General features: G+C 44.7%; 1 protein-coding gene across 1 annotated transcript in view; it reads right to left on the bottom strand.

The window, feature by feature from the left end:
- Positions 1 to 2562: 2562 nt before the first annotated feature.
- Positions 2563 to 27647, bottom strand: part of nlgn4xa (neuroligin 4 X-linked a) — a 146361-nt gene continuing 121276 nt past the window's right edge. Inside the window, exons 4-6 of the mRNA XM_075478105.1 lie at positions 24038 to 24223; positions 15059 to 15848; positions 2563 to 3461 (exon numbers count right to left, since the gene is read on the bottom strand). Of these exons, the coding sequence (XP_075334220.1) occupies positions 2567 to 3461; positions 15059 to 15848; positions 24038 to 24223 (1871 nt within the window). The 3' untranslated portion in view covers positions 2563 to 2566. The remainder of the gene's footprint in view (positions 3462 to 15058; positions 15849 to 24037; positions 24224 to 27647) is intronic.

Here is a 27647-nt window from a genome sequence, read left to right as displayed (position 1 = left end):
TTCACAGATATGTCTGAAAGCTCTTCCTGGACATGCAACGTCTAAAAGTGGACATGAAGCGATGGACAGTACCAGATGAGACGACCCAAAGAGGCACAGAGTGCACCTCTCCTGGGATGGGACGGGACCGGACGACCCAAAGAAGCACAGAGTACACCTCTCCTAGGTGCGAAACCGTACCGGATGAGACGACCCAAAGAAGCACAGAGTGCACCTCTCCTGGGACGGGACGGTACCGGACGACCCAAAGAAGCACAGATTGCACCTCTCCTGGGATGGGACGGTACCGGACGACCCAAAGAAGCACAGAGTGCACCTCTCCTGGGATGGGACGGGACCGGACGACCCAAAGAAGCACAGAGTGCACCTCTCCTGGGACGGGACGGTACCGGACGACCCAAAGAAGCACAGAGTGCACCTCTCCTGGGATGGGACGGGACCGGACGACCCAAAGAAGCACAGAGTACACCTCTCCTAGGTACGAAACCGTACCGGATGAGACGACCCAAAGAAGCACAGAGTGCACCTCTCCTGGTACGGGACGGTACCGGACGACCCAAAGAAGCACAGAGTGCACCGCTCCTAGGACGGGACGGTACCGGATGAGACGAACCGAATAAGCACAGAGTGCACCTCTCCTGGGACGGGATGGTACCGGGCGACCCAAAGAAGCACAGAGTGCACCTCTCCTGGGTGCGAGACGGTACCGGATGAGATGAACCAAAGAAGCACAGAGTGCACCTCTCCTGGGTGCGAGACGGTACCGGATGAGACGAACCGAAGAAGCACAGAGTGCACCTCTCCTGGGATGGGACGGTACCGGACGACCCAAAGAAGCACAGAGTGCACCTCTCCTGGTTGCGAGACGGCACCGGATGAGACGAACCGAAGAAGCACAGAGTGCACCTCTCCTGGGATGGGACGGTACCGGACCACCCAAAGATACACAGAGTGCACCTCTCCTAGGACGGGACAGTACCGGGCGACCCAAAGAAGCACAGAGTGCACCGCTCCTAGGACGGGACAGTACCGGGCGACCCAAAGAAGCACAGAGTGCACCGCTCCTGGGACGGGACGGTAACGGATGAGACGACCCAAAGAAGCACATAGTGCACCTCTCCTAGGTGCGAGACCGTACCGGATGAGACGACCCAAAGAAGCACAGAGTGCACCTCTCCTGGGACGGGACGGTACCGGATGAGACGACCCAAAGAAGCACAGAGTGCACCTCTCCTGGGACGGGACGGTACCGGATGAGACGACCCAAAGAAGCACAGAGTGCACCTCTCCTGGGACGGGACGGTACCGGAAGAGACGACCCAAAGAAGCACAGAGTGCACCTCTCCTAGGTGCGAGACCGTACCGGATGAGACGAACCGAAGAAGCACAGAGTGCACCTCTCCTAGGTGCGAGACCGTACCGGATGAGACGAACCGAAGAAGCACAGAGTGCACCTCTCCTGGGACGGGACGGTACCGGATGAGACGAACCGAAGAAGCACATAGTGCACCTCTCCTAGGTGCGAGACCGTACCGGATGAGACGAACCGAAGAAGCACAGAGTGCACCTCTCCTGGGATGGGACGGTACCGGACGACCCAAAGAAGCACATAGTGCACCTCTCCTGGGATGGGACGGTACCGGACGACCCAAAGAAGCACAGAGTGCACTTCTCCTGGGATGGGACGGTACCGGACGACCCAAAGAAGCACATAGTGCACCTCTCCTGGGATGGGACGGTACCGGACGACCCAAAGAAGCACAGAGTGCACCTCTCCTGGGATGGGACGGTACCGGACGACCCAAAGAAGCACATAGTGCACCTCTCCTGGGATGGGACGGTACCGGACGACCCAAAGAAGCACATAGTGCACCTCTCCTGGGATGGGATGGGGCTGCGTTTGCAATTTGGTCATTGTGAGAAAACTAATGAAACACAAGTTGAAATCTGAAAAATACTGAAAATCGTTTGGATATATTTACACACGCAAACATAAAGCGAAAAACCCGAAGGATCTCAGCCAAAAATTTGAAAAAAAAAAATAACAAGAATAGAAGTTATGTTATTTTGTCTTTTCTTTTTCTTTTAAATAGTTTAAATTTCCACACACGAACTGTATACCTTTTCCTCTTCTTTTTTAAGTTTTCATAAATACATTTCCGGATGTAGGATTCTGTGCTCGGGTCCGGTGTCTGATCATGAGAAGATGATGCTCCGTTGTTGCCACTGGCTTCCTGCAGTGTATTTATGGCACAAAAGCCTCCTCAAGGCTCATTTGCCCGTTTTGTATTACAAGAATATTAACAGTCTGAATATTAACTGGTTGCTTCCTCTTTTGGTAAAACCTTCCTCCAAAAAGAGTCATTACTAAAGTAACATTCATTTGGAATTTTTTTCACAAGTTTATGATCAAAATTTTTTTTTTTTTTAATCTTTTCCAAGAAGGCGTGGTAACAAAATAACATTTGCTTAGACTTTGGAGTCTGTGCTTTACACAGTCAGTCACACATATTCGCCTTTTTGTAAGGATCGTGGCTGGATCCGGCGCCGTCCCGGCCAAGCTGAGCTATACCCGTGTTGTGGAGTGGCCGTGGGGCAGGTTGGTACTGTTCTGACTGCCGCCGAAAGTATTGAAGTTGTGCAGAGGCTGCATGCCAGCCAGGGAGTTGGGGATCATGGTGATTGTGCTGGGCGCCATCAGGGGTATGTCGTCGGGTGAGCGGCGCAGGGTGAGGGTGTAGTCGGGTGGGCAGGTGATCCGCAGCGCGTCGTGGCTCTGCAGGGGCTCGCACTCGTGGTGGTGCTCGTGCTCCAGCTGCTGCTGCTTCATCTGCAGCGACATCAGCTCCTCGCTCTGCAGATGCGCCACGTCGTTGGCTGTGGACGGAGCGTTGGCCGGAGCGGAGTTTCGCTGCGGGGTCAGGACGCGTCGGTTGGACTCGTGCCGCCGTTTGTCTTTCTTGTAGTACAGGGCGGCGAATGCGAGGATGTTCAGGAAGAGCAGTGACGCCCCCACGGCGATGGTGACGCTGAGCTCGGTGGAGTAGTCTCTCTTGGTCTCGATCACCACGGTGGACTCGTCGGTCAGGTCACCGCTCTTCTGTTGATCCGTGGTCTGTTTGGTGTTGGCGGAGGGAACCCCCGGGTGGCGCGTGGTGGATGGCCAGTTGTTTTTCCCTGGGAAGCGCTTGGTGTAAGGATAGGGGGTGGTGTCTTGCGGCGGTATTTTGGTAGTGGTGGACACATATTGAAAAAACTCATTTATGTTGTGAAGATGCGGAACCAGTTCCAGCCAGAACGCCACCTTTGTCGCTCGGTAGTGGTCTCGGACTCGAGGCTTGAGGCCAATGTGAAGGTAGAGCTGGTCTTTGGGGTTATACTTGGTCCAGGCTACCTCCTCAAACCGGTTAGGCTTTGTATGGATGAATTTTGTGTCCTGTGGAACGGGCTGGTTTGGATCCCTGAAAGTAGAAAATGAAAGTTGATGTTCAGTGTAGGATTAGATGGAACATAGGATAATGGCCCTATAAGAGTTAAACAATCATTTTCTTATGCACAAAATAGCAGAGATGGGACCAAGTCACACATGTGCAAGTCTCAAGTAAGCCTCAAGTCTTAGCTTTCAAGTCTCAAGTAAGTCCCAAGTAATTTTTTCTTGGGCAAGTCAAGTCAAGTCAAAGACAAGTCACCATATTATTGCAAATTTACCTGCAGAATCTGATCTTCATAAAGTGAAAAGACAAGATATAAGTAACTGTCAGTAAACATCATTGGCCAATGTGTCCAACCTGTCCACCCCGTATCATATCAAGCTAACGTTACCTAACTACCGACTAGGCTAACAGGGTAATATTAGCTAATTTGACGAGCACTTACTGGTCAGAATGGATCTTCAAATGATGAACAAAGTTGGAAGTTATGCTAGATGCTTAACACTCAAGTCATTCAAGTCATAGTGTCTCAAGTCAAGTCAAGTGCCGAGTCTTTAACTTCCAAGTCTGAGTCAAGTCTCAAGTCTTTTATTTTTTGTCAAGTCAAGTCACAAGTCATCAAAACAGCGACTCAAGTCGACTCGAGTTCAAGTCACAGTGACTCCAGTCCCCATATCTGCAAAATAGCTCTAAATTTAGAGCCGTATTAGCCATAAGACACAATTAAGACAAAGGCATGTACGCAAGGGAGTGCAAAAATCTGTGCTAACTGGTGGTGATCGTGAATTTCACCAGCAGAACTAGATTAAAAACTGTCCCTGTTGTTTTGGGATTAGATCGGTGATACTGTGAGTCAGTGATGCGGAGTCCCACGGATGCTGTTCGGTTGAGCAAATAGAAAACAGCGGTTGGTTCCTTCTTGCTTCTCCCAACAGAGAGCGCTCTTACTGCTGCCCTCTGCATGTCAGGGGCTGCCTACTCACACAATATACATCATGCAAACCCACTCAAAAACCTCAACTATCCCTTTAACAAGGCACAAAACCGAAGGGTGCCCAAGATATAGATATCTTTGGAGACCAAACTGAACCATTTTTCAGAGCAAAGGTCAAACGGTTGATTTAAATCTACAAACAATTTGCAGATTTCACCAGTCTGCTCAAGTCCTTTACACTGTTTTCATGTAACAGTTGATTCCTCTGTGTCAGTTTGTAACCCATTAAAATGTCCACATTGCACATGTGTGTATTTCAAGCTAAACCGTGACCTTCTCCAAACCACAGCCTCCAGGGCTTTTATGATGCATAAGAATGTCATGAATGTCAACTTCGGGTCATGCTTTATGCTTTATTTTAACCCGAATTTGTATCATTATTATCTTCTAAATCAAAGTTATTATCTGATGTGGAAACAAGTGTTTTGCATAAAGAATAGGGCTGGGCGAGTAAACTCGTTATTATCACGTTAACTCGTTAATTATTTAACGCCGATAAATATTTTATCGCATATTAGCGCAGGTTTTATTTATTTATTTATTTAAAAAATAAACTAAAACAATAAAAATGTTGGGGGGCTTTTGTGCCTATGAAAGTTCAGAGAGAGGGGGAACAACATGCAGCACAGGGCCGTCCGATGTGGGACTTGAACCGGGGCCAGCTGCAACGAGGACTATAGCCTCTGTACATGGGGTGCCTGCTCAACCCACTACGCCACGGACCACCCCCGTTTTATTATTTATTTTATTTTTAAAAGTCTGTTGCTCACAGGTTTTTATTTTGCAAAAGTCTGTTGCTGTCTGCTGCGGAACCGGAAAAGAAAGTAATCGGCGGATCCACCAAACATGGAGAAGGGTACGGAACTTTTACTCGGCCATTTTCATTTTAAAGTTCTTCCAGACGGGGGAGTCGACAGAACCAAAGTCATCTGTAAACTCTGCCAAGTTGAATTGTCTTCTCAGCGTAGTAGTTCCAGTCTAAAATATCACTTGAAGGCAAAACACACAACTGATAGCAGCAAGTCATTCAAGGAAACAGAAAGTGGAGCGAGGCTTCTACATAAAAACTACAGAAAGATGCTGATGTTAAAAGTGTGTTTGCACAACAAATGTTATGGCACTTTCATTCATATGGCAGCACATTTAAAATAAAACTAAATGCTAAAAGCTATACACTACTTTTGGATTCATTTTTGGATTCTGCGTACAAATGAGATTAATCGTGATTAATCAGGGAAATCATGTGATTAATTAGGTTAAAGATTTGAATCGTTGCCCAGCCCTAGTTCTGTTGTTTCACATAAGAAACATGCATTCATCAGTAAGTGGAAGAGTTGCTGGATCGAGAGCGGGAACTTAAATAGTCCATGTATTACATATTTACTGTAATTATGTGTTACAATGCTACCTGTGCCGCTGGCTTTTCATTAGAAAGCTCTGAGGCCTGCCCTCCAGCTGGCGGCTGCATATGGAGCCGTACAACTGCACTGCATGTGGTGGGATTTCACTTAAGGTCTGTCATCTTACTTCTAACATATGTTGGAACAGTTTGCCACTCCTCTGCCACTGAATCTGCTGTGAATAAGTAGACGCAATGCTTAAGGCCTTCCATGCTTATTAAACAGCAGTTCAATAAATTCCATATGTTTCCACCAAATATTCAGCCTGTTTATCGCCACATGTCGGATCGCTGCATCTTCTTCCCTTTTAGTGTGCAGGGGCATGCAAAGTGAGAATCCAAAGCGGCCCACAGAGCGGTGCAACAGATGCTTTCATGTAGCTGGATGAGCTGTAATGTGTTCAGTGAGGCCTCGCACCATCTGACGGCTGTGCAGCTCACACAGACGCTTTCCAATCCGAAATATACATGTCAGAGACACTCTTTTCATTCACATTTAAAACTTCAGTAACTCATGAGGGATCGGTATAAGACGTGGGAGTTTGTGGGAGTTGCAGAACAAAAAATAAGAGAAAGGATTGTTCAGATTTGAAGAAGAAGAGGCTCCTGAAACACTTCAGAGGTCTGAATTCATAGCTGGGACAGATCTTAGCATATTCCAGTGGCTTCCAGTGGCTTCCACTGGCTTCCAGTGAGCCAGGTCTCCATCTACCAGCAAAATGTGTCTCTTTTTAAAAAGGCCTAGAAGAAAAATGCTTATTTTTGTATTGTCTGCCATCTCAGACTGGAAACAATTAGTGAGTCACAACATTTTAATCTTTGGCAGGTCAGAAGCAATTTGCAAAGCTGTTTGAGTTTCTACTAATGCACAGGTCTGCCTCAAACAAAAGCCCCCCGAGGGAAGCCTCCGAACTGCTTTTACACATGACTGGGAGTTTTTTTTTATCTTATTTTTATCCTTTCCAATAACCTTCTCTTATAATCATCTTACAAATGCAAATGAAAAGGTCAGAGATGAAGAGGAGCAGCAAAAAAGGCTGGAATTAATCACTGAGCCCTGTTTCATAGATAAAGTTCCTCTTCCTTTTCCAAACTACCAGCTCAGATATGCGGCTGCCATCTGACCAGCACACGTTAAAAACTGGGCACCAAATTATTCTGCAAACCTTCCGATCGTTTTCTTTATACAGTGGAGACCGCTTATAGTGGTCACGGATATAGTAATCAACCGCTTATATAGATCAAAAGGCTTGGGACAGAATCATTTCTATTCAAATGCTGTTTAAATAATTAGTTTATAGTAATCAAGAAATCCGCTTATAATGTTCATTTTTGGCCATTTTATGAATGTAAATGTGCAAAAATAATTTTAAAACTACGTTTTTTAGGCGAAATGCTTCACTTTCTGAACAAACGAGTAGTGTGCGCTCGCTCCCGCGAGGGGGTGCATCTGACAGCACCGGAATGCCAAGCTTCGCCGCAGCATCTCGTTGGCTCGTATTTCGTCATTCGTCATACACCTCGAGGAGACTACGTTTTTCATTCAGAGAAAATTACTTCCTTTTTCCAGCCATGATTCGCGCTTGCTGCCCGGTGTGAACTCGTTACATTAGCTAGAGAGGCAGAAGCAGAAGTCCAGAAAGGAATCAAGGGAGTAAAAAATAAAATAGCAAAAAAAAAAAAATAATTACAAATTCGGTTTTAGTAATCAACCGCTTATAGTGTTCAAATTGGCTCTGGACCAACGTGATCACTATAAGCGGTTTCCACTGTAATCGGGATTCGTGTGTTTGGGATGGTGCGGCACACTGACGACAAAGATGTGATCAGCGTTTGAGGAAGTGATCGGACGCAGGACGCGAGGAAATGCAAACGAGGATGAGACTCATCCAAAATATAGCTTTAAAGGCATGACTTGTACTGCAGGTTACCATAGCAACACTTAGTTGTATCATGATTACGGTGAAACTGTCCAGTTCTTTTGGTCATACATTTCAAAACATAAATCTGCCATGAGTCACAGTGGGAGAGGTCGCAGTGAGTCGCAGTGGGAGAGGTCACAGTGGGAGAGGTCACAGTGAGTCGCAGTGGGAGAGGTTGCAATGAGTCAAAGTGGTAGAGGTCACAGTGAGTCACAGTGAGTCGCAGTGGGAGAGGTCGCAGTGATTCGCAGTGGGAGAGGTCAAAGTGAGTCAAAGTGGGAGAGGTCGCAGTGAATCAAAGTGGGAGAGGTCGCAGTGGGAGAGGTCGCAGTGAGTAAAAGTGGGAGAGGTCACAGTGAGTCGCAGTGGGAGAGGTCGCAGTAGCAGAGGTCTCAGTGAGTCAGAGTGGGAGAGGTCACAGTGGGAGATGTCGCAGTAGCAGAGGTCGCAGTGAGTCACAGTGGGAGAGGTCGCAGTGAGTCACAGTGGGAGAGATCGCAGTGAGTCACAGTGGGAGAGGTCGCAGTGAGTCACAGTGGGAGAGGTCGCAGTGAGTCAAAGTGGGAGAGGTCACAGTGGAAGAGGTCGCAGTTAGTCACAGTGGGAGAGGTCGCAGTGAGTCGCAGTGGGAGAAGTAGCAGTGAGTCACAGTGGGAGAGGTCAGAGTGAGTCACAGTGGGAGAAGTCACAGTGGGAGAGGTCGCAGTGAGTCGCAGTGGAGGAGGTCGTAGTGGGAGAGGTCGAAGTTAGAGAGGTCGCAGTGAGTCAGAGTGGGAGAGGTCGCAGTGGGAGAGGTTGCAGTGAGTCGCAGTGGGAGAGGTTGCAGTGAGTCGCAGTGGAAGAGGTCGCAGTGAGTTGCAGTGGGAGATGTTGCAGTGAGTCGCAGTGGGACAAGTCGCAGTGAGTCGCAGTGGGAGAGGTTGCAGTGGGAGAGGTCGCAGTGGGAGAGGTCGCAGTGAGTCACAGTGGGAGAGGTCGCAGTGAGAGAGGTCGCAGTGAGTCACAGTGGGAGAAGTCGCAGTGGCAGAGGTCAAAGTGAGTCGCAGTGAGTCACAGTGGGAGAGGTCGCAGTGATTCACAGTGGGAGAAGTCGCATTGAGTCAGAGTGGGAGAGTTCACATTGAGTCAGAGTGGGAGAGGTCGCAGTGAGTCACAGTGGAAGAGGTCGCAGTGAGTCACAGTGGGAGAGGTCGCAGTGATTCACAGTGGGAGAGGTCGCATTGAGTCAGAGTGGGAGAGGTCGCAGTGAGTCACAGTGGAAGAGGTCGCAGTGAGTCACAGTGGGAGAGGTCACAGTGGCAGAGGTCGCAGTGACTTGCAGTGGGAGAAGTCGCAGTGAGTCGCAGTGGGAGAGGTCGCAGTGAGTCACAGTGAGTCGCAGTGAGTCAAAGTGGGAGAGGTCGCAGTGAGTCGCAGTGGGAGAGGTCGCAGTGAGTCACAGTGGGAGAGGTCGCAGTGAGTCCCAGTGGGAGAGGTCGCAATGAGTCAAAGTGGCAGAGGTCGCAGTGAGTCGCAGTTGGTCACAGTGGGAGAGGTCACAGTGGCAGAGGTTGCAGTGACAGAGGTCGCAGTGAGTCGCAGTGAGTCACAGTGGGAGAGGTCACAGTGAGTCACAGTGGGAGAGGTGGCAGTAGCAGAGGTCGCATTGAGTCGCAGTGGGAGAGGTCGCAGTAGCAGAGGTCGCAGTGAGTCGCAGTGGGATAGGTCGCAGTAGCAGAGGTCGCAGTGAGTCACAGTGGAAGAGGTCAACAGTGAGTCACAGTAGGAGAGGTCGCAGTGAGTCACAGTGGGAGAGGTCACAGTGAGTCGCAGTGAGTCACAGTGGGAGAGGTCGCAGTGAGTCACAGTGGGAGAGGTCGCAGTGGGAGAGGTCGCAGTGGGAGAGGTCGCATTGAGTCGCAGTGGGAGAGGTCGCAGTGAGTCACAGTGGGAGAGGTTGCAGTGGGAGAGGTCGCAGTGAGTCACAGTAGCAGAGGTCGCAGTGGGAAAGGTTGCACTGAGTGGCAGTGGGAGAGGTCGCAGTGAGTCAGAGTGGGAGAGGTTGCAGTGGGAGAGGTCGCAGTGAGTCACAGTAGCAGAGGTCGCAGTGGGAAAGGTTGCACTGAGTGGCAGTGGGAGAGGTCGCAGTGAGTCAGAGTGGGAGAGGTTGCAGTGGGAGAGGTCGCAGTGAGTCACAGTAGCAGAGGTCGCAGTGGGAGAGGTCGCACTGAGTGGCAGTGGGAGAGGTCGCAGTGAGTCGCAGTGGGAGAGGTTGCAGTTGGAGAGGTCGCAGTGAATCGCAGTGGGAGAGGTCGCAGTGAGTCAGAGTAGCAGAGGTCGCATAGGGAGAGGTCGCAGTGGGAGAGGTCGCAGTTGGAGAGGTCGCAGTGAATCGCAGTGGGAGAGGTCGCAGTGAGTCAGAGTAGCAGAGGTCGCATAGGGAGAGGTCGCAGTGGGAGAGGTCACACTGAGTGGCAGTGGGAGAGGTCGCAGTGAGTCAGAGTGGGAGAGGTCGCAGTGAGTCGCAGTGGGAGAGGTCGCAGTGGGAGAGGTCACACTGAGTGGCAGTGGGAGAGGTTGCAGTGAGTCGCAGTGGGAGAGGTCGCAGTGAGTCGCAGTGGGAGAGGTCGCAGTGAGTCGCAGTGGGAGAGGTCGCAGTGAGTCGCAGTGGGAGAGGTCGCAGTGAGTCGCATTTGGAGAGGTCGCAGTGAGTCGCAGTGGGAGAGGTCGCAGTGAGTCGCAGTGGGAGAGGTCGCAGTGAGTCGCAGTGGTAGAGGTCGCAGTGAGTCGCAGTGGGAGAGGTCGCAGTGAGTCCCAGTGGGAGAGGTCGAAGTGACTCACAGTGGGAGAGGTCGCAGTGAGTTGCAGTGGGAGAGGTCGCAGTGAGTCCCAGTGGGAGAGGTCACAGTGAGTCACAGTGGGAGAGGTCGCAGTGAGTCACAGTGGGAGAGGTCGCAGTGAGTCGCAGTGGGAGAGGTCGCAGTGAGTCACAGTTGGAGAGGTCGCAGTGAGTTGCAGTGGGAGAGGTCGCAGTGACTCACAGTGGGAGAGGTCGCAGTGAGTCTCAGTGGGAGAGGTCGCAGTGAGTCTCAGTGGGAGAGGTTTCAGTGAGTCACAGTGGAACGGGTCGCAGTGGGAGAGGTCGCAGTTAGCGGGGGAGACAGACTGAGAAGCGACCATGATCACAATGGGGAATTTTCTCTAAATCAATGCTTCCTTGAAAATGAAGTCCCAAAATGTCTAAAGAAGCCATTTCCCAGTGAGCCAGCGACTAAATACTGCAGCCTATGATACTGATCAAGACTTTATTTATTCCCCTGTGAGTGAGTTTTCAGTGACTGTTCAGCAAACATACCTTATTCCACGGTGTGTGGCAAAAATGGGATCCAAATATAAAGAGCAAGCAAATTATTTCATCAAATCCAGGGCTGTGGTGGCACCAGGGGAGGATTTAACATGTTTTTCTAACCTCCACCTGATTCACAGCTTTATGTTTGAATCTGTAAGCTCAGCTCTTTTTCTTTTTGTTATATCAACCCTAAAATCTATGTCTGGAGTACTGAGTACTTCCTGAAAGCCCCGATGGTACGTTTTACAGAGATAAACAGATTTTTAAAGACCAAACCATAAACCCTAAGCATTTAACTTCTTCTGTACAGGCCACTGAGACAGTCACAAACCTATATGTGACCTGATCCAGCAAAATGAGTCACAGTGACCCAAATGTCAAAATTGAGATTTTGGTATCAAAAGAAAGGAATGGAAATAAGCTTTAAAATGATACCATAGTCAAAGTCATACGTTGGATGGTTTTCAAAATATGGCCATTTGATTTATGATCTTCCACCCTCTTTTTACGATTGAAAACCTGAGAAAATTGCGTTTAAAGTTTTTTGCCCGTTTTTTTGTTGATATCTTTCAAAATCCTGTGAATTTAAAGGGATAAACTCTTTATCTTAAAGCTTAATTTTACCAAAGTTATTTGTACACATATAAAATGGTATTAAACCAGACTGAAGCCCAAATGATTAGAAAATATTTATTTTTGTTCCCACACACACTGCTTCACAGCTCGACATAGCCCTCGTCACCTCATTAATATCAGTCACAGGTTGCTCAATGACTTCATCGTCATCTTCCACATGAGTGATGAATTCTTGCTCCTTTTCCATATCCGAGTCTTTGACATCGCTGTCATTTTCTTCTTCGGAAGATATCACCTCAGCTCCAAAAAAATCAGTAACTAGCGCTAGCAAGTCTTGCTGTCCAGCAGCAGAGCTAAAATTGGACGCCACGAGAGTTTAAAGGTTTCGCGACTCTACTTTCTTTAGCAAATGACATTTTAAAACAAAAACACAGATCAACACACTACACTATACTACAGTACTACACGATACTAATATTGTAATACAAGACGATGACTTTTTTGACAATGACGAATATTGAGAGACTTTCTACGATTAGTTTAGGCTACACCAACACAGATAGCTAGTTTGACATTGAGTGATGGCTGGACCAATCGCGTGCACCAGTCACTCGAAATGTGACTTCCCGCCTATTGTGGGCCTTTGTGTCACTGTTTGTGTACATTTTTAAGCATTTTGATTGGTTTTATGAAGCAAGCAGAGATAGAGACGTTTCAGAGGTAAAGGCAAATCCTCAGAGGTAATAGGAACGGTAGACGTTAACGGAAGAGGAGTCGATGAATTTCTTCAACCTGTTAAATTTTAACGCATTTAATACAACTTGCAAGTCAATTTAAATTGTAATTTACGTGCCTTTCCTCAATTATATGGACTATACAACTTTGGGAGATTGTTTTTTAATGTCTATTCTTTGAAATTAGCTAAAAAAAAAAAATTTCTTTAATCCATTGTTTTTTCACGTTATCTGCCCGTACCTCAAAATAGAATGTTGCGACTTCTGACTCATTTCGCCAGAGCGGGTCACATATTATATTATCAATAAGTATGGCTGGGCAACGAAAAAATTTTTTTTTTAACCTAATTAATCACATGATTTCCCTGATTAATCACGATTAATCGCATTTGTATGCAAAATCCAAAAATGAATCCAAAAGTAGTGTATAGCCTTTAGCATTTAGTTTTATGTTAAACGTGCTGCCATATGAATGAAAGTGCCATAACATTTGTTGTGCAAACACACTTTTAACATCAGCATCTTTCTGTAGTTTTTATGTAGAAGCCTCGCTCCACTTTCTGTTTCCTTGAATGACTTGCTGCTATCAGTTGTGTGTTTTGCCTTTAAGTGATATTTTAGACTGGAACTACTACGCTGAGAAGACAATTCAACTTGGCAGTGTTTACAGATGACTTTGGTTCTGTCGACTCCTCCGTCTGGAAGAACTTTAAAATGAAAACGGCCGAGTAAAAGTTCCGTACCCTTCTCCAGGTTTGGTGGATCCGCCGATTACTTTCTTTTCCGGTTCCGCAGCAGACACCAACAGACTTTTACAGAATAAAAGCCTGTGAGCAACAGACTTAAATAAATAAATAATAAAACAGGGGTGGTCCGTGGCGTAGTGGGTCTAGCAGGCGCCCCATGTACAGAGGCTATAGTCCTCGCTGCAGCTGGCCCCGGTTCGAGTCCCACATCGGACGGCCCTGTGCTGCATGTCGTTCCCCCTCTCTCTGCCCCCTGCTTCCTGTCTCTCTGAACTATCCTATCCATTAAAAGCCCCCCCCCCCTGCATTTTTTTTAAATAAAACCTGCGTTAAAGCGGCACAAAGCAACTTTTTCATGGTCATAAAATTGCTTGGCAATCATCAGATTGCTTGGCTGACCCGTTCTGATGAAAACGGTGACATTTCCATCTCCATCTGGTGGCCCTAGACCGAAACAGCGCTTGCAACTTTGCCTGTGGCGCCGCGTGCTTTGAGCCGAGCCAGGTAGCCTGATAAGACACACCCCCTCTCCATTAGCTGTCGACGGCTCTCCAACTCTCTGCCAGTGTCTTGAAAAATAAACCGTAAATTGCTTCTGGTGGGTTTACGACAGTCTGGCTAGACTGTCGCCTTATTTTCTACGGAGCTCCCCCTACAGCTTTGGGGTATGTATTGCATGGTAAACAAACCCCGTATTACTGAAAGTTGCATAGCGCCGCTTTAATGCTCGATAAAATATTTATCGGCGTTAAATAATTAATGAGTTAACGCGATAATAACGAGTTAACTCGCCCAGCCCTGAATAAGATTTAAGATGTGTTTTCACTCGTCATGTCAGTGGAGTCATACACAGTAAATATTATCGGGTGTTCGGCATTTGATCGAATGCTCCAGATATTTCCAATATTTCAAAGACATTTAGGTTACATGAATTAATATTTCTAATTTGGTCCTAACTGATTTTACGCTTTAGGATACATAAACTTAATCTGCATTGTCTTCACTAAGAATTACTCATGCGATCGCAGAAATTCTTATTTTCATGGATAAACGGTTCTGTCCACATAATTGAACGGTCCATTTTTTTTCTTTTGGTAAATCTACTCTGTTTGAAGAGCATAAACCGCCAGCAGGCCCTGTTCAAGCTGTAAACGAGGATCACCTGATAAGCATCCAAATGCAGCAAAAACCCAACTGAATCACAGCTTTATCTACATGTCTGAGACATGGTAACAGCTGTGTTTACTACACATGTGAAAGAAATATCATGGAGAGCATCACTTTTTGTCCTCTAAGGACAATACAAATATTAAGTTGGACTTAACTGGGTGGCTCAAGCCAAATTCTCGACCTTGTAACCTTGGCCACGTACGCCATCCACTTGGGACTCTGTGAACGTTCCTGTTGTTCAATTCATTATAGAGTTTGGGTCAAAGGTTTTGGCTGTTTGCAGTTAAAGCCAGCTAGCTTGAGATTGGTCCAGGTCTTGATGGCTTTTTTGCCGTGCTGACCAAGCAGGCGCTAGCTGTGAGTCCAGCTAACCTACCTAGCCCAGCTAGCCCGTGGCTAATTGCTTCTCCTTGTTGGTTCTCATTTCTTCTGTTCCTTACAGTGCATGCAAAGTAGCTGTGTAGGCTCATCCCACAGGAAGTCAGAACTGGTTTCTCCAATCTTAGACTGCAGGTTATGTAATCTCTGCCTTTCTGAGAATGTGTGTGGTGTTCTGCAGATTCAATGCAGAAATCCCCAGACGTCGCATTTACTTTCCTCATGGTTTGTCTTACAACATGAAAACATCTCATGGACATGTCAACAAGATTAAAGACATTACTTCTGGCAAAGGGGGAATCCAATACGTATCGTGACATACACTGTGGGGAAAAAACAAAGACAAGGACAATAAAACAGCAGTGGAAGAGAAAACTTACCCTGTTTTTGCGAAATTAGTCCAGTAGGTCATGACGACGGCGCTCAGCATCACATCATTCTTGGAGAAGTTGCAGTTGAAAAGATCTGTGGGTCCAATCATGGGGATGCCGAACACATATGGTACTTCGTCGCCATGGGCAGAATCGGCCCAGCTGGGCTTCATGTCGCTTTGACAATGGTGGTAGAAAGCATAAAAGTAGGTGGGTGAGCCATACTGGGCATGGAGATCAGCTGTGGCAACAGCTGGTGCCACCCACTGGTGGTCGGTGAACAGCGCCACCAGGGTCTTACGTCGAGTTTCTGGGTTCTCCCGGTCTGCCCAGTCAGTGTACATGAATTTGATGGTCTCCCGCAAAGTGTCCTTACCCTCTGGGTAGCCATAGAGATGGTCCACAAAGTCTGACACAGCAAAGTCAAAATCATTGGCGGACACCCCATCCTCACTGTCCACGATGCCATCCACAAACTTGAACCCCTCGCCCTGGTTGACCCCCAGCATGATGTCATAGTTCAGGAACTCCCCTTGCTCCATAAGAATCTGGGGGTCGTCCGGGATTACGTCGCCGTCGATCACAGGCCCAAACGCAATGTGGTATTTTGCAGGTGTGATGTACTGCTCTATCAGTTCCTTGAAGTTCTTCTTTTGCAGGCACTCCACCAGGTCGATGGTGTCCAGCATGTTGCAGCCCACCTTCTCAGCCAGAGAACGGGTGTACTTTGCAGGCTGGTAGTTGACCGCCCAGCTGGACAGTGCTGTACCGCTCTGGATGATGGCTTTCTGAAAGAGATCTGAGAATTTGAACTGGTATTAGTAAAGCACACAAGAAGAACTGCAAAGTGCAGGCAGGAGAGTGTTAAGGCGAGACACTACAGGTGAATGGGGTGATATTTTTAAATAATAATTAAAAATAAAAAAATATTAAATTTTTAAAAATAAAATAATTTTATTTAAAAAAAATTATTTAAATCTCCATGAATCTTCCTCAGTTGATTACTTATACAAGTATGAAAAAAAGGTATTGCAAGTTTTAGAAATTTGTATGTTTAATTATGCAAATTAGGCACTGTCTCATTAAATATGCGCAAATTTGCATATATTTCCGGAAGAGAGATTCTTCCTTTCAAAATTCTTTTTTCATTTTGTTTACACACAAAATGAAAAGAAAATTACAGAGTGATTTCAGGATATCTGCTTTCATTTCCTAGGAAATCCAAATACACTGTCCATAGCCTAAAAAACATAGATTTTCGACATATATCTTTATTATAATGTCAAATAAATCAGGCCAGGTATGATTTATCAACAAATCCTTCTGTAAATATCTTCAGAATACTGCTAAGTGTATAACTGGAAATTTTGGTGTTCGTAGGTGCTCCATAGGCTCAGATATTGATACTGGAAAAATATAAAAATCTGATTTTGAGAAAACGGCATTTAATGATTCCAGGGGAATGCTAATCATTTTTTTATTTAAAAATCTTAGGTTTTAATTGCAAACAAACAAAACACAAAAATCCTGATAAGCTTGTTTTTTTCCCCAATTAGTTAACTCTCATTAAAGGTGGGGTATGAGATCTTGGAAAAACGGTTCCTGCAAGCTATATTTTTGAAAATACACAACCTTGCCTCTCCCTTCAGCCCACCCCTCGAAACCACGCCTTCAAAACACATGAACGAGTCACGAGTCTGTGAACGCGCAGGGGGGAGGGGTGAGGGGGGCTGACGGTTGATTGGCATGTCAGAATCCAATATAAGTAACTCTCATCATTACTTCTATTGGTCAGACATTTCCTCTTGCTACACCCTCTACAATGGACTAAAAATTTATTTTTTCCCAAACATTCTATTTTAGTGGGTGCAATGGGGTCGTGAGGAGGTTTTCAGAAAATATGATAAAAAATGCTCCAGAAAACATCTCATACCCCACCTTTAAATGTCGTATTTTAAGTGACATCAGACTCTTCTTTATTCACTCTAAATTAACATTTTATTCACCAGTTTATTCATTTCACTGCAGTATGAACCCAAAGGCATGCCATGTTTTGTCTCATCACCTTTAGTTTTTGTTGACAATACATTCATTTGCTATTTTTTTTAGATCTGCAACACATTCCAAAAACAGGACAAAACTTAAAGCTCATTCTGTCACTGAGGATACCAAGTGATGGAGAGTTTTGGACTGTTTTGGATACCCTCTTCTTCCTCAGCCGGGCCTTTGGAACGTGTGCAGAATGTGCTTTTCCAAGGTCTGCTTGAACAATGCACGGACGTCCCTGGAACAGATGTGTTCCTGAAGGCAGCACATGTTGCTGTAAAACCTCAGTGAGCTATTCTGCATTAATGCTGCCATGCCAGAGGTGCAAATGAGCTTTGCTCATTGGGGCCCTGATCCAAGCCCATCCCATCCCAGAGCCTGGCTGCAGGGACTGCTTGCTGACAGCAGGCTGGATGCTCCTTTGGCTCTTTGCTCCATTTCTTCCAACAAAGATCTGGAACACTGATGGCTCTGACCACAGCACACGTTTCCACCGTGTGACGCTCCATCCCAGACGCCTCCGAGCCCAGAGAAGTGGACGCTCCATCCCAGACGCCTCCGAGCCCAGAGAAGTGGACGCTCCATCCCAGACGCCTCCGAGCCCAGAGAAGTGGACGCTCCTTCCCAGACGCCTCCGAGCCCAGAGAAGTGGACGCTCCTTCCCAGACGCCTCCGAGCCCAGAGAAGTGGAGGCTCCATCCCAGACGCCTCCGAGCCCAGAGAAGTGGACGCTCCATCCCAGACGCCTCCGAGCCCAGAGAAGTGGACGCTCCATCCCGCCTCCGAGCCCAGAGAAGTTGACGCCGCCTCTGGACCAGGCTAACATCAGGCTAACATCAGGCTAACAGTAGGCTAACATCAGGCTAACATCAGGCTAACATCACGCTAACATCAGGCTAACATCAGGCTAACATCAGGCTTCTTCTCTGCACAGTAAAGTCTGGGAATGGAACTCTGGATCGTGGTGCTGGACAAAGGTTTCCCACAGTAATCCCTTGTTTGAATAAAACGTGTGAATGATTTCCCAACACATTTGGTGACAAACTGGAGATCCTCTGCCCATCTTTGCTCCTCAAAGACTTTGAAAGCCTTTCATGTATGCTTCTTCATACCAAAGCATCACTACAATCACATGTTCACATCGTCTGTTTGAAATCCAAATACATGTATAATATATATTAGGGCTGGGCAACGATTCAAATGTTTAATCTAATTAATCACATGATTTCCCTGATTAATCGCGATTAATCGCATTTGTACGCAGAATCCAAAAATGAATCCAAAAGTAGTGTATAGCTTTTAGCATTTAGTTTTATTTTAAATGTGCTGCCATATGAATGAAAGTGCCATAACATTTGTTGTGCAAACACACTTTTAACATCAGCATCTTTCTGTAGTTTTTATGTAGAAGCCTCGCTCCACTGTCTGTTTCCTTGAATGACTTGCTGCTATCAGTTGTGTGTTTTGCCATGAAAATGGCCGAGTAAAAGTTCCGTACCCTTCTCCATGTTTGGTGGATCCGCCGATTACTTTCTTTTCCTGTTCCACAGCAGACAGCAACAGACTTTTACAAAATAAAAGCCTGTGAGCAACAGACTTTTACTAAATAAAATAAATGATAAAACAGGGGTGGTCCGTGGCGTAGTGGGCTGAGCAGGCGCCCCATGTACAGAGGCTATAGTCCTCGCTGCAGCTGGCCCCGGTTCCAGTCCCACATTGGACGGCCCTGTGCTGCATGTTGTTCCCCCTCTCTCTGCCCCCTGCTTCCTGCTTCCTATCCACAAAAGCCCCCAATTTTTTTTCATTTTTTCTTAAATAAAAAAATAAATAAAACCTGCGTTAATTCACGATAAAATATTTATCGGCGTTAAATAATGAACGCCTTAATGCGATAATAACGAGTTAACTCTCCCAGCTCTAATATATATATATATGTTTACCTCATCATTAATCTTTCCTTTTTTTGGAATATGTTGCAGGGCTACTGTGCCTCAGGAACGAATGAATAAACTGGAACTAACTGGAACGTAAACTTTGCTGCTCGCTATTTATACCAACATCCCCGCAGGCAGCATCCTCATGCTGGAATATTGTTAGTACAACTTCACGGGCTGCCAATCAGCAAGTAGGCCAGAATTCACAAGGAACACAGGAATTATCTGCGTTTGTTTCGTGTTTTCAGAGAGTTCTATTAATACCCGCGCAAACACGCAGTGGTGGTGACTCAACCAGGCCGACTGCAGAGTGTGTTTTCAGCACAGAGGAGGCGCTTCCCTGAAGGCCCGGTGCTGCACACACGCTTTCACTGCAGCTGCTTCTGGTCATGTGGAGCATCAGTTAAAGCTCAGCTCAGAGTCACCGAGGTTCTGTGAGCCTCCATGTACGAGCTGATGCTGCTGCTGTTTGCAGCCACAGTACCTGTATTACACAACCAGTTTGTTTACTGCCTCCGCCATGATTGCTGCCCCTTCAGAACACTTTTATCTAAATGTAAAGCGAGACATTTTGTGCTCCTGCATTACCCGACGCAGAAAAATGGGAAAGGAGAGAAAAGGCGGAGACAGAAGACCAAAAGAGGATCGTCTCGTCTGATGTCCTTCTATAAAAGTGAGCTCTTCTGGATAAAAGCCAGCGTCTGAGCAGCTTAGCCATGTTTATCTGGTGGGAAGGGGAATCAGCCAATCAGAAGCTCTGTATTTGACTTTTCACTAATTCTAATAGTACATAGATAGATAGATTTTTATTTTCGAACATGTATAAAAAAGAAAATGTATGTAACTATTTGTACATACAAAAGAAAGAAAAAGAGAAATAAAAAAAAAATGAATCACATAAAGTGCTAATACATAACACATAACAAGCACCGCACATTGTTCGAAAAAGGAATGGGAAGAAGTACAACACTTTTTTAGTTTCCCTTTTTAACTACTCTTCAGTTTTTAATAAAGTTTGTAATAATTTTTAAAGCATAATGCTATAAATCCTCTTAATTGTTTTATAATTTTCTTTTTCCCCTCTTCTTTGATTGCTTTTAACTGTGTTTTAATTTTTATTCTATTTTTTTATTCTCTTTAAATTGCTTGTTTTTATGCTGTTCTTTTAAATGCCTTGTCTTTATGTAAAGCACATTGATTTGCCTGTGGTATGAAATGCGCTGTATAAATAAAGATGCCTTGCCTTGTAAATATCCTAACTACAATACACTTATATAAATATATGCCATATATACACTTCCTAAATATCTAAATAAATATATGATCACAAAAATAAATATAAACTACACACATATCCTTGTAAATATAAGTGTAAATATGAATATATATTTCTATAGCCTTTATAACTACCAAGTTTGAATTTGTTTGAAAATAATTGAAAACTTGGTAGTTATGATCAGAACTGAAGTGAAATAAAAGATCTATGAAAAAAAAGCAGAAAAAATATTAACATATGATGTTTTTGGGTCAGAAATTAAGTTGTGTTTTAAATCAGGTATGAGGGATAAATATATAATCACAAAAATAAATATATACTACACACATATCCTTGTAAATATAATTGTAAATATGAATATATATATATCACTATCCCCATAAATAAATATATACCATATACTAATTCAATTACAATATAACAATTCTATTCTATTCATATATTTATCCCTCCTCGTCCTCCGTTAACATAAAAACTTTTTTTTAAACAGAATTATATTTGCACTTTTTTATTCTGTCTCCAGACTGTTCCACAGAGTCGCCCACAGCTCATATTTGTTCGGACCTTTGGTTTTTTAAAATGTAGGATTACATCCGTCCTCCCTGTCACTAAACATTCCTTGTATGTTTTTTGGCAATAGATCATTTCTCGCTTTGTACATTAATTGTGCCGTTCTGAATTTGACCAGATCCACAAATTTCAATATATGTGACTTTATGAACAGTGGGTTTGTGTGGTCTCTGTGTCCTGTTTGGTTTATCCTTATTGTCCTTATTGCTCTTTTCTGTATTGTGTACATGCACAGAATGGTTAAAATGCATGATGAGAATGCAGATTCCGCTCCTTCTTCTCCGGTGAATATGGCCCAAAGGCTGCACGAACTGATAGAATTTGATTCTAATAGTGAAATGCAACAAAGCACATTGATGCAATAGAACTAATTTAGTCTCTCCAGCCACCAAGCTGGGGTTATTATTTTATCATTAATTATTTGTGTTGGGTTCCCAGGATTTCTTTGGCTTTGTTGCCCTGAGCAGCAGCTGTGGCAGTAACAGCGTTATCTCTGCAGCTGGACATGAGTACATCTACCACTCGGGTCAATTATAGCCAGGGACAACCTTTCTGTCCACTGTTATGCAGACGATTTACACATTTATCTACCATTGAAGCCAAATAGTAACAATGTTCTTTGTTTAATTGTGTTGCTGATATTAAGCAATGGTTGGCCCAAAATTTTCTCCATTTAAATGATGATAAAACTGAATGCATTGTGTTTGGGGACACTGTGACGGCTGGCTTTGGCACCTCGTCTTCAAAACTTAGCTCAACCGTCAGAAATCTGGGAGTGACCTTTGACCTTTGATCTGAGGTTAGACAAAAACATTGGCTGTGTTCGAAAACGCCTACTCCCACTACTCCTACTAAGTTTAACTTTATTTAAGTTCCCGGATGCATACTAGATTCGCCGAAATGTTGGGTTTGCATCATGTGGTTACTTGTCATACTCAAACTACTCAAGATGCAACGTAACGTGACGTCGCCGATCGTCATTTCCTGTCAAAACGGCAGTTTCAAGCTAGCTACAACGAGGGTAGGTTCACTTCCTGTTTTTAAAACAAAAGCACCAATTGTATCCTAATGGCTTTCCCTATGATAAAAGGCAACAGGTATTTTATTTTGTGAAAATAACAGGAAGTGCTTTGCTCACTGCGGCTAGCTTTAGTAGCGCCGAATTCGTGGGAACAAAATTGTAAACAGCCGGTATTTTGTCAGGTTTTCAACACGTTGGGGATCTAAACGACTACTTTCTCGCCTGAAAATGTTTCAAATGCTGCTAAAGTTTACAGAGTTTAGAGCTTAAGCGAAATCAGCTTCAGGCCGGCTGATTTCAGCTCGGGCAGGAGCGAAATGCAGTGGGTAAATCGAATGAGTATGCCGTTTGCAAGTATGTAGTAGGCGGTTTCCAACACAGCCATTAACAATGTTGTCAAGACTAGTTTTTTCCAGCTGCGTCTCCTGGCCAAAGTTAAAATGTTTTTAAGTCGTCATGACCTTGAGAAAGCCATTCATGCCCTAATAAGTTCAAGGTCAGACTATTTTAATGCTCTTTATGTTGGCGTCTCCCAGTCTTCTCTCAGCCGCCTTCAGCTGGTGCAGAACGCTGCTGCCCGTCTTTCAACACCAACAGACGTGTGCACATCACTCCTGTTCTTAACTCCCTCCTTTGGCTTCCTGTCCTTTATAGAACTGATTTTAAACTTTTAATGTTTGCTTTTAAATTTCGCCCCGTCGTATTTATCTGAGCTTTTAACAGTCCTGGTAGAGCTCTGAGGTCAGCAGATCAGTTTCTGCTGGAAGTGCCCAGGTCAGAATACAAACCCTGGGGTGACCGAGCCTTTTCCCAAAGCTGCCCCCAGGCTCTGGAATAAGCCCCCCGTCCAGCTGCGTCTTATTTCTGACCTGGGCCTCTTCACATCTGGGCTAAAAATCTACTTATTGCTTTTAATACCCAGTAGTATGATGACACTTTTATCTTATTTTATCTTTATGGATTTTCTTGTATTCTGTTGCTTTCACTGTTCTTTTATTGTTTTTATTTGTTTTTACTTCTTCTTCTCTTTATTTATTACCTGCTGTAAAGCACTTTGGTACACCGTAAGGATTGTCTGTTTAAGGGCTGTAGACATAACAGAGATGGGACCAAGTCACACATGTGCAAGTCTCAAGCCTTAGCTTTCAAGTCCCAAGTATTTTTTTCTTGGTCAAGTCAAGTCAAAGTCAAGTCACCTTATTATTGCAATTTAACCTGCAGAATCCTATCTTAATAAAGTGAAAACACAAAGATATAAGTAACTTTCAGTAAACATCATTGGCCAATGTGTCCAACCTGTCCACCCCGTATCATATCAAGCTAACGTTAGCTAACTGCCGACTAGGCTAACAGGTTAATATTAGCTCATTTGACAAGCACTTACTGGTCAGAATTGATCTTCAAATGACGAACAAAGTTGGAAGTTATGCTAGATGCTTAACACTCAAGTCATTCAAGTCATTGTGTCTCAAGTCAAGTCAAGTGCCGAGTCTTTAACTTCCAAGTCCGAGTCGAGTCTCAAGTCTTTTATTTTATGTCAAGTCAAGTCACAAGTCATCAAAACAGCAACTCGAGTCCAAGTCACAGTGACTCGAGTCCCCATCTCTGATAAATAAAGTACATTTACATTTACATAAGAGGAAGATGTGTGTGGAGATTGAAAGCATGCATGAATTAAAGAAGAAGAGGGAAGAAAGGACTGCTTTGAGCGTTCAGCCTGGCTGCACTGGAAAAAATGCCACTCCAAAAATAAGTTAAAAAAAACAACAAATACGAAACGTTTTTGCTTGAAATAAGCAACAAAATCCGCTTGTCAAGATTTCTTGAAATAAAATGTGATATTTAGGACTTTTGAGATAAAAGTGATCTTGAAATTAGCTTAAAAACCTCTTCAAATGTAAAAAAAAAAAAAGCTTGTTTCATATGATATGTGAGTCAAAACAATTTGTTTTCAAGACTTTTTCATTTAACAAGATATTCCAGATGTATTGTCTTCAAACAAGTCCCTATATCTGGCTGAAATGGTACTTGTTAGGCAGTTGTGTCTGATATTAAGTTTAATGAGATATTTTGACTAGAAATGAGACAAATATACTTGGTAAGACTTTGATTTTTTCCAGTGTGTGAGCAGAAGCACGAACCTTCTGAGTAGTGTGAGAGGGTGAGCAGGCTGACGCACGACGCCCCGGCACCAGAGCCGAATATGGTCACTCTCTTCGGGTCTCCTTTGAAGGCCTGGATGTTTTCTTTGATCCACCTGAGAGCCTGGATCTGATCCAGCAGACCGTAGTTGCCCTTGGCCGCCTGGTCTCCCGTGCTCAGGAAACCTGGATTGATGAAAATACACAAAGAGAGAGCAGATCTCAGTTGAACTTTTCAACCGTTTTTTTGGGGGCACTGAGCTTAACGTAACGGGACTCGTTTCACTGTGGAGAGAGCGGAGGCGCTTTTGCTTTTGTTTCAAGGCCTGAAACTTCCTCCATCAATGTTTCAGTGGCTTGACTTGGAGACATTGTTTGAACACAGCTGGTTGCGCTTTCTGCAGGAAGAGGAACCCAAAGGTGAGTTCATCCGCTGCTCAACACAGCTCCCAACAAACCAGCAACGAAAAACAAAGAAACTGTCCTCTTACTCCGCTACATTAGGCTACAATGAGCTCGTTACTTTTCTTCTTACCTCTTTGGTATTCTACGCCTCATTATTTTTATCCCCCCGCGTACGCCTCATTTTAATGTTTTATTCTGACAGAGAGAGAGACTTCCGCCAAAGGCTCTACCTTCTACCAGACTGCACGTGCACGTCTAATCAGACTAGACGTGCAGTCTGGTCAAGTGACCATACTCAATCTCAGTGGCGGGACGGGTTAGCTTTAGCATTAGCAGTCGTAGCAAACAAACAAAGAAACAGATGAAAAATGTCAGAATCAACGGTGGGAAATGAAGACGCAGACGAGGCCTCATACTGAAAGCATGTTTACCTTACAAAGAGTGCCAAACAGCAGCTACATTATGTGTCTTCTGTGTCAACCAAAACAAACGCACATTTCAGCAGAAACTCAACATCTAACTTGAGGAAACATGTAGTGGTAAGTTTCCTAAACTCGTTTTTCCCCCATGGATAGGTGAATGTTTGTTTTTTAGGTTACATATGGGTTACATATGTTTTAAACATTTCCTAAGTCTCTTTTATTTTTTATTGAAGTTATTGAATTTACCTGGATTATTTTAATTTAAGCTATTTTGTAATTAATTAATTCATTTTAATTTATTTTATCAATTGGATGAACTCTAATCTGCCTAAAGATGATTATTTAGTATTTTTGTCCGTCTGATTGAAGGCTTGTGTTAACAAATAAATCAGACGTTACTCAACAGTTACTCAGTACTTGAGTAGTTATTTCACCTTTTTTACTCTTACTCAAGTAATTATTTGGATGACTATTTTTTACTTTTATTTGAGTCATATTATTCTGAAGTAACAGTACTTTTACTTGAGTACAATCTTTGGCAGCTCTACCCACCTCTGTCCATTGGTGTGAATGTGTGTGAAAGAGGGAAAAACTGACTGTAGACACTCATAGTGTATGAGTGTGTGTGAATGGGTGAATGTGGCTTGTCACCCAGACTAGAAAAGCTGTATTTAATTACAGTCCATCATTTATCTTTCAGTGTAATGGAGCCCGAACCAAAATGTCTCCATTTAACAATGCATTTGTCCATAAAGAGCACCATTTATTGTTGGACAACACTTTCACAGATACACTCAAAGGGCCATTTAGGGGCAAACACAGCTGCTGCGCTCGCGTGGCTGTCGGACCCTGTCATCCTGGAACGAGTTGTCCCAGATTGTATCGACGACGGCCATAAATGTGATCCCAGCTGGACACTGAGGGGAGTGGGAGTAGTTTGGCAACACTGGCTGATGTGTGAGTGGACTGTAGTTACAGAGCACTCACAGGCACCTCGCAGTTCATTATTTACCTCCAAAATCCAGAGAATGAACCCCCAACGACCCAACCCACGACTTTTCCTCCTGCCCTACAGTGTGCATATTCCTTAAATGATTACGTTCATTCATTACATCCAAATGTAGCCCCTTCCTAGGTTGAAGTGGAAATGAGCTGACTGACGGAGGGGCTCCTGCGTCTTACGCAACACTACTGCATCAGCGTCTTCAAAGGCAGGAAGGGGGCCTTTGAACACCACATTTACATCAAAAGGTTTCCTTTACTGGATCTTCCTTTTTCTGCCGTGTGAAAAAAAAAATCCTTCAAATGTAATCTCCAATGGACATGGAGGGATTTTTTTTTTTGCGAGATCTCGCAAAAGTTTTTTTCCCACGTCAGTGAACCGGAAGTAAAACAGACACAGCGATGGAGGAGCCTACCCATCATCCGTGGGAGAAGTTTATTGATTTCTATTTTAGTATTGGCCTAACATATAGAGACATCAAATCCGTTCTTGCACGTAGACATGGCTTTGACATAAGTGAGAGACATCTGAAATCGCTGTGTCTGGTTTTCCTTCCGGTTCACTGACGTGGGAAAAAAACTTTTGCGAGATCTTGCAATACTTTATATAAAAAAAAAAATACCTCCATATCCCTTTAGGGGCTCCGTACCAATGGAAAGAAAGACAATAAAATGGATAAATACAGTTCTGCTGCTCCGTGCGCCACAAGGGGCAAATTGTCAAGTATGCAGAGACCTTTGAATTTGTCTGCCCAGTACAAATTCCACCCAGACCACCCCGCTTGGCAGCAACCTCCTTATCCCACAACTTGTTGACAAATTAGCAAATATGCCTAAACCCATTAAGTGGCTTTCTAAATGCTGCCAGTTGGGCAGCTGGGTGCACCTCACTGCCAGGCCAGAGAACTTTGCTGCCAAAGCAGGCAGAGACGGCTGCTTCTCTGCAAGCTGACCGAGACCAAAGTTGGGGCGAAGACCACCGAGTAAGAAAAGGAGAGAAAAGCGGAGCGGCGGCTTGTGGCTGTTTGATCCGGTTGGTCATGGGGAGGCAGAGGCTTACAAGGCCAGTGGCAGCCTTAAAGGTGTTTGTAACAAAAACACGAGATGCCTAAAAACAGGAAATGAAAGGATTTCTGAACGAAAGGGCGAGTTGGTGGGCAACTGCAGGGATTTACCTGACCTTCCAGGTTAAACTGTTGGCTTTTTCATAGGGCTGGGCGAGTTAACTCATTATATCGCATATTTTATCGCGTATTAACGCATGTTTTATTTATTTTATTTAAAAAAATATGTATAATTTTTGGGGGGGCTTATGTCCCTTTAATGGATATGAAGCAGGGGGCAGAGAGAGGGGGAACAACACGCAGCACAGGGCCATCCGATGCGGGACTCGAAACGGGGCCAGCTGCAGCGAGGACTATAGCCTCTGTACATGGGGCGCCTGCTCAACCCACTACGCCACGGACCACCCCTGTTTTATTATTTATTTTATTATTGTAAAAGTCTGTTGCTCACAGGCTTTTATTTTGTAAAACTCTGTTTATCACAGGCTTTTATTTTGTAAAAATCTGTTGCTGTCTGTTGCAGAACCTGATAAGAAAGTAATCGGCGGATCCACCAAACATGGAGAAGGGTACGGAACTTTTACTCGGCCATTTTCATGTTAAAGTTCTTCCAGACGGCGGAGTCGACAGAACCAAAGTCATATGTAAACACTGCCAAGTTGAATTGTCTTCTCAGCGTAGTAGTTCCAGTCTAAAATATCACTTAAAGGCAAAACA

This window comes from Odontesthes bonariensis, chromosome 11 (assembly GCF_027942865.1).
Source record: "Odontesthes bonariensis isolate fOdoBon6 chromosome 11, fOdoBon6.hap1, whole genome shotgun sequence".
Taxonomy (NCBI): domain Eukaryota; kingdom Metazoa; phylum Chordata; class Actinopteri; order Atheriniformes; family Atherinopsidae; genus Odontesthes; species Odontesthes bonariensis.
The sequence above is the reverse complement of the archived record's forward strand: the minus strand, read 5'-3'. Positions and strand labels throughout refer to the sequence as shown.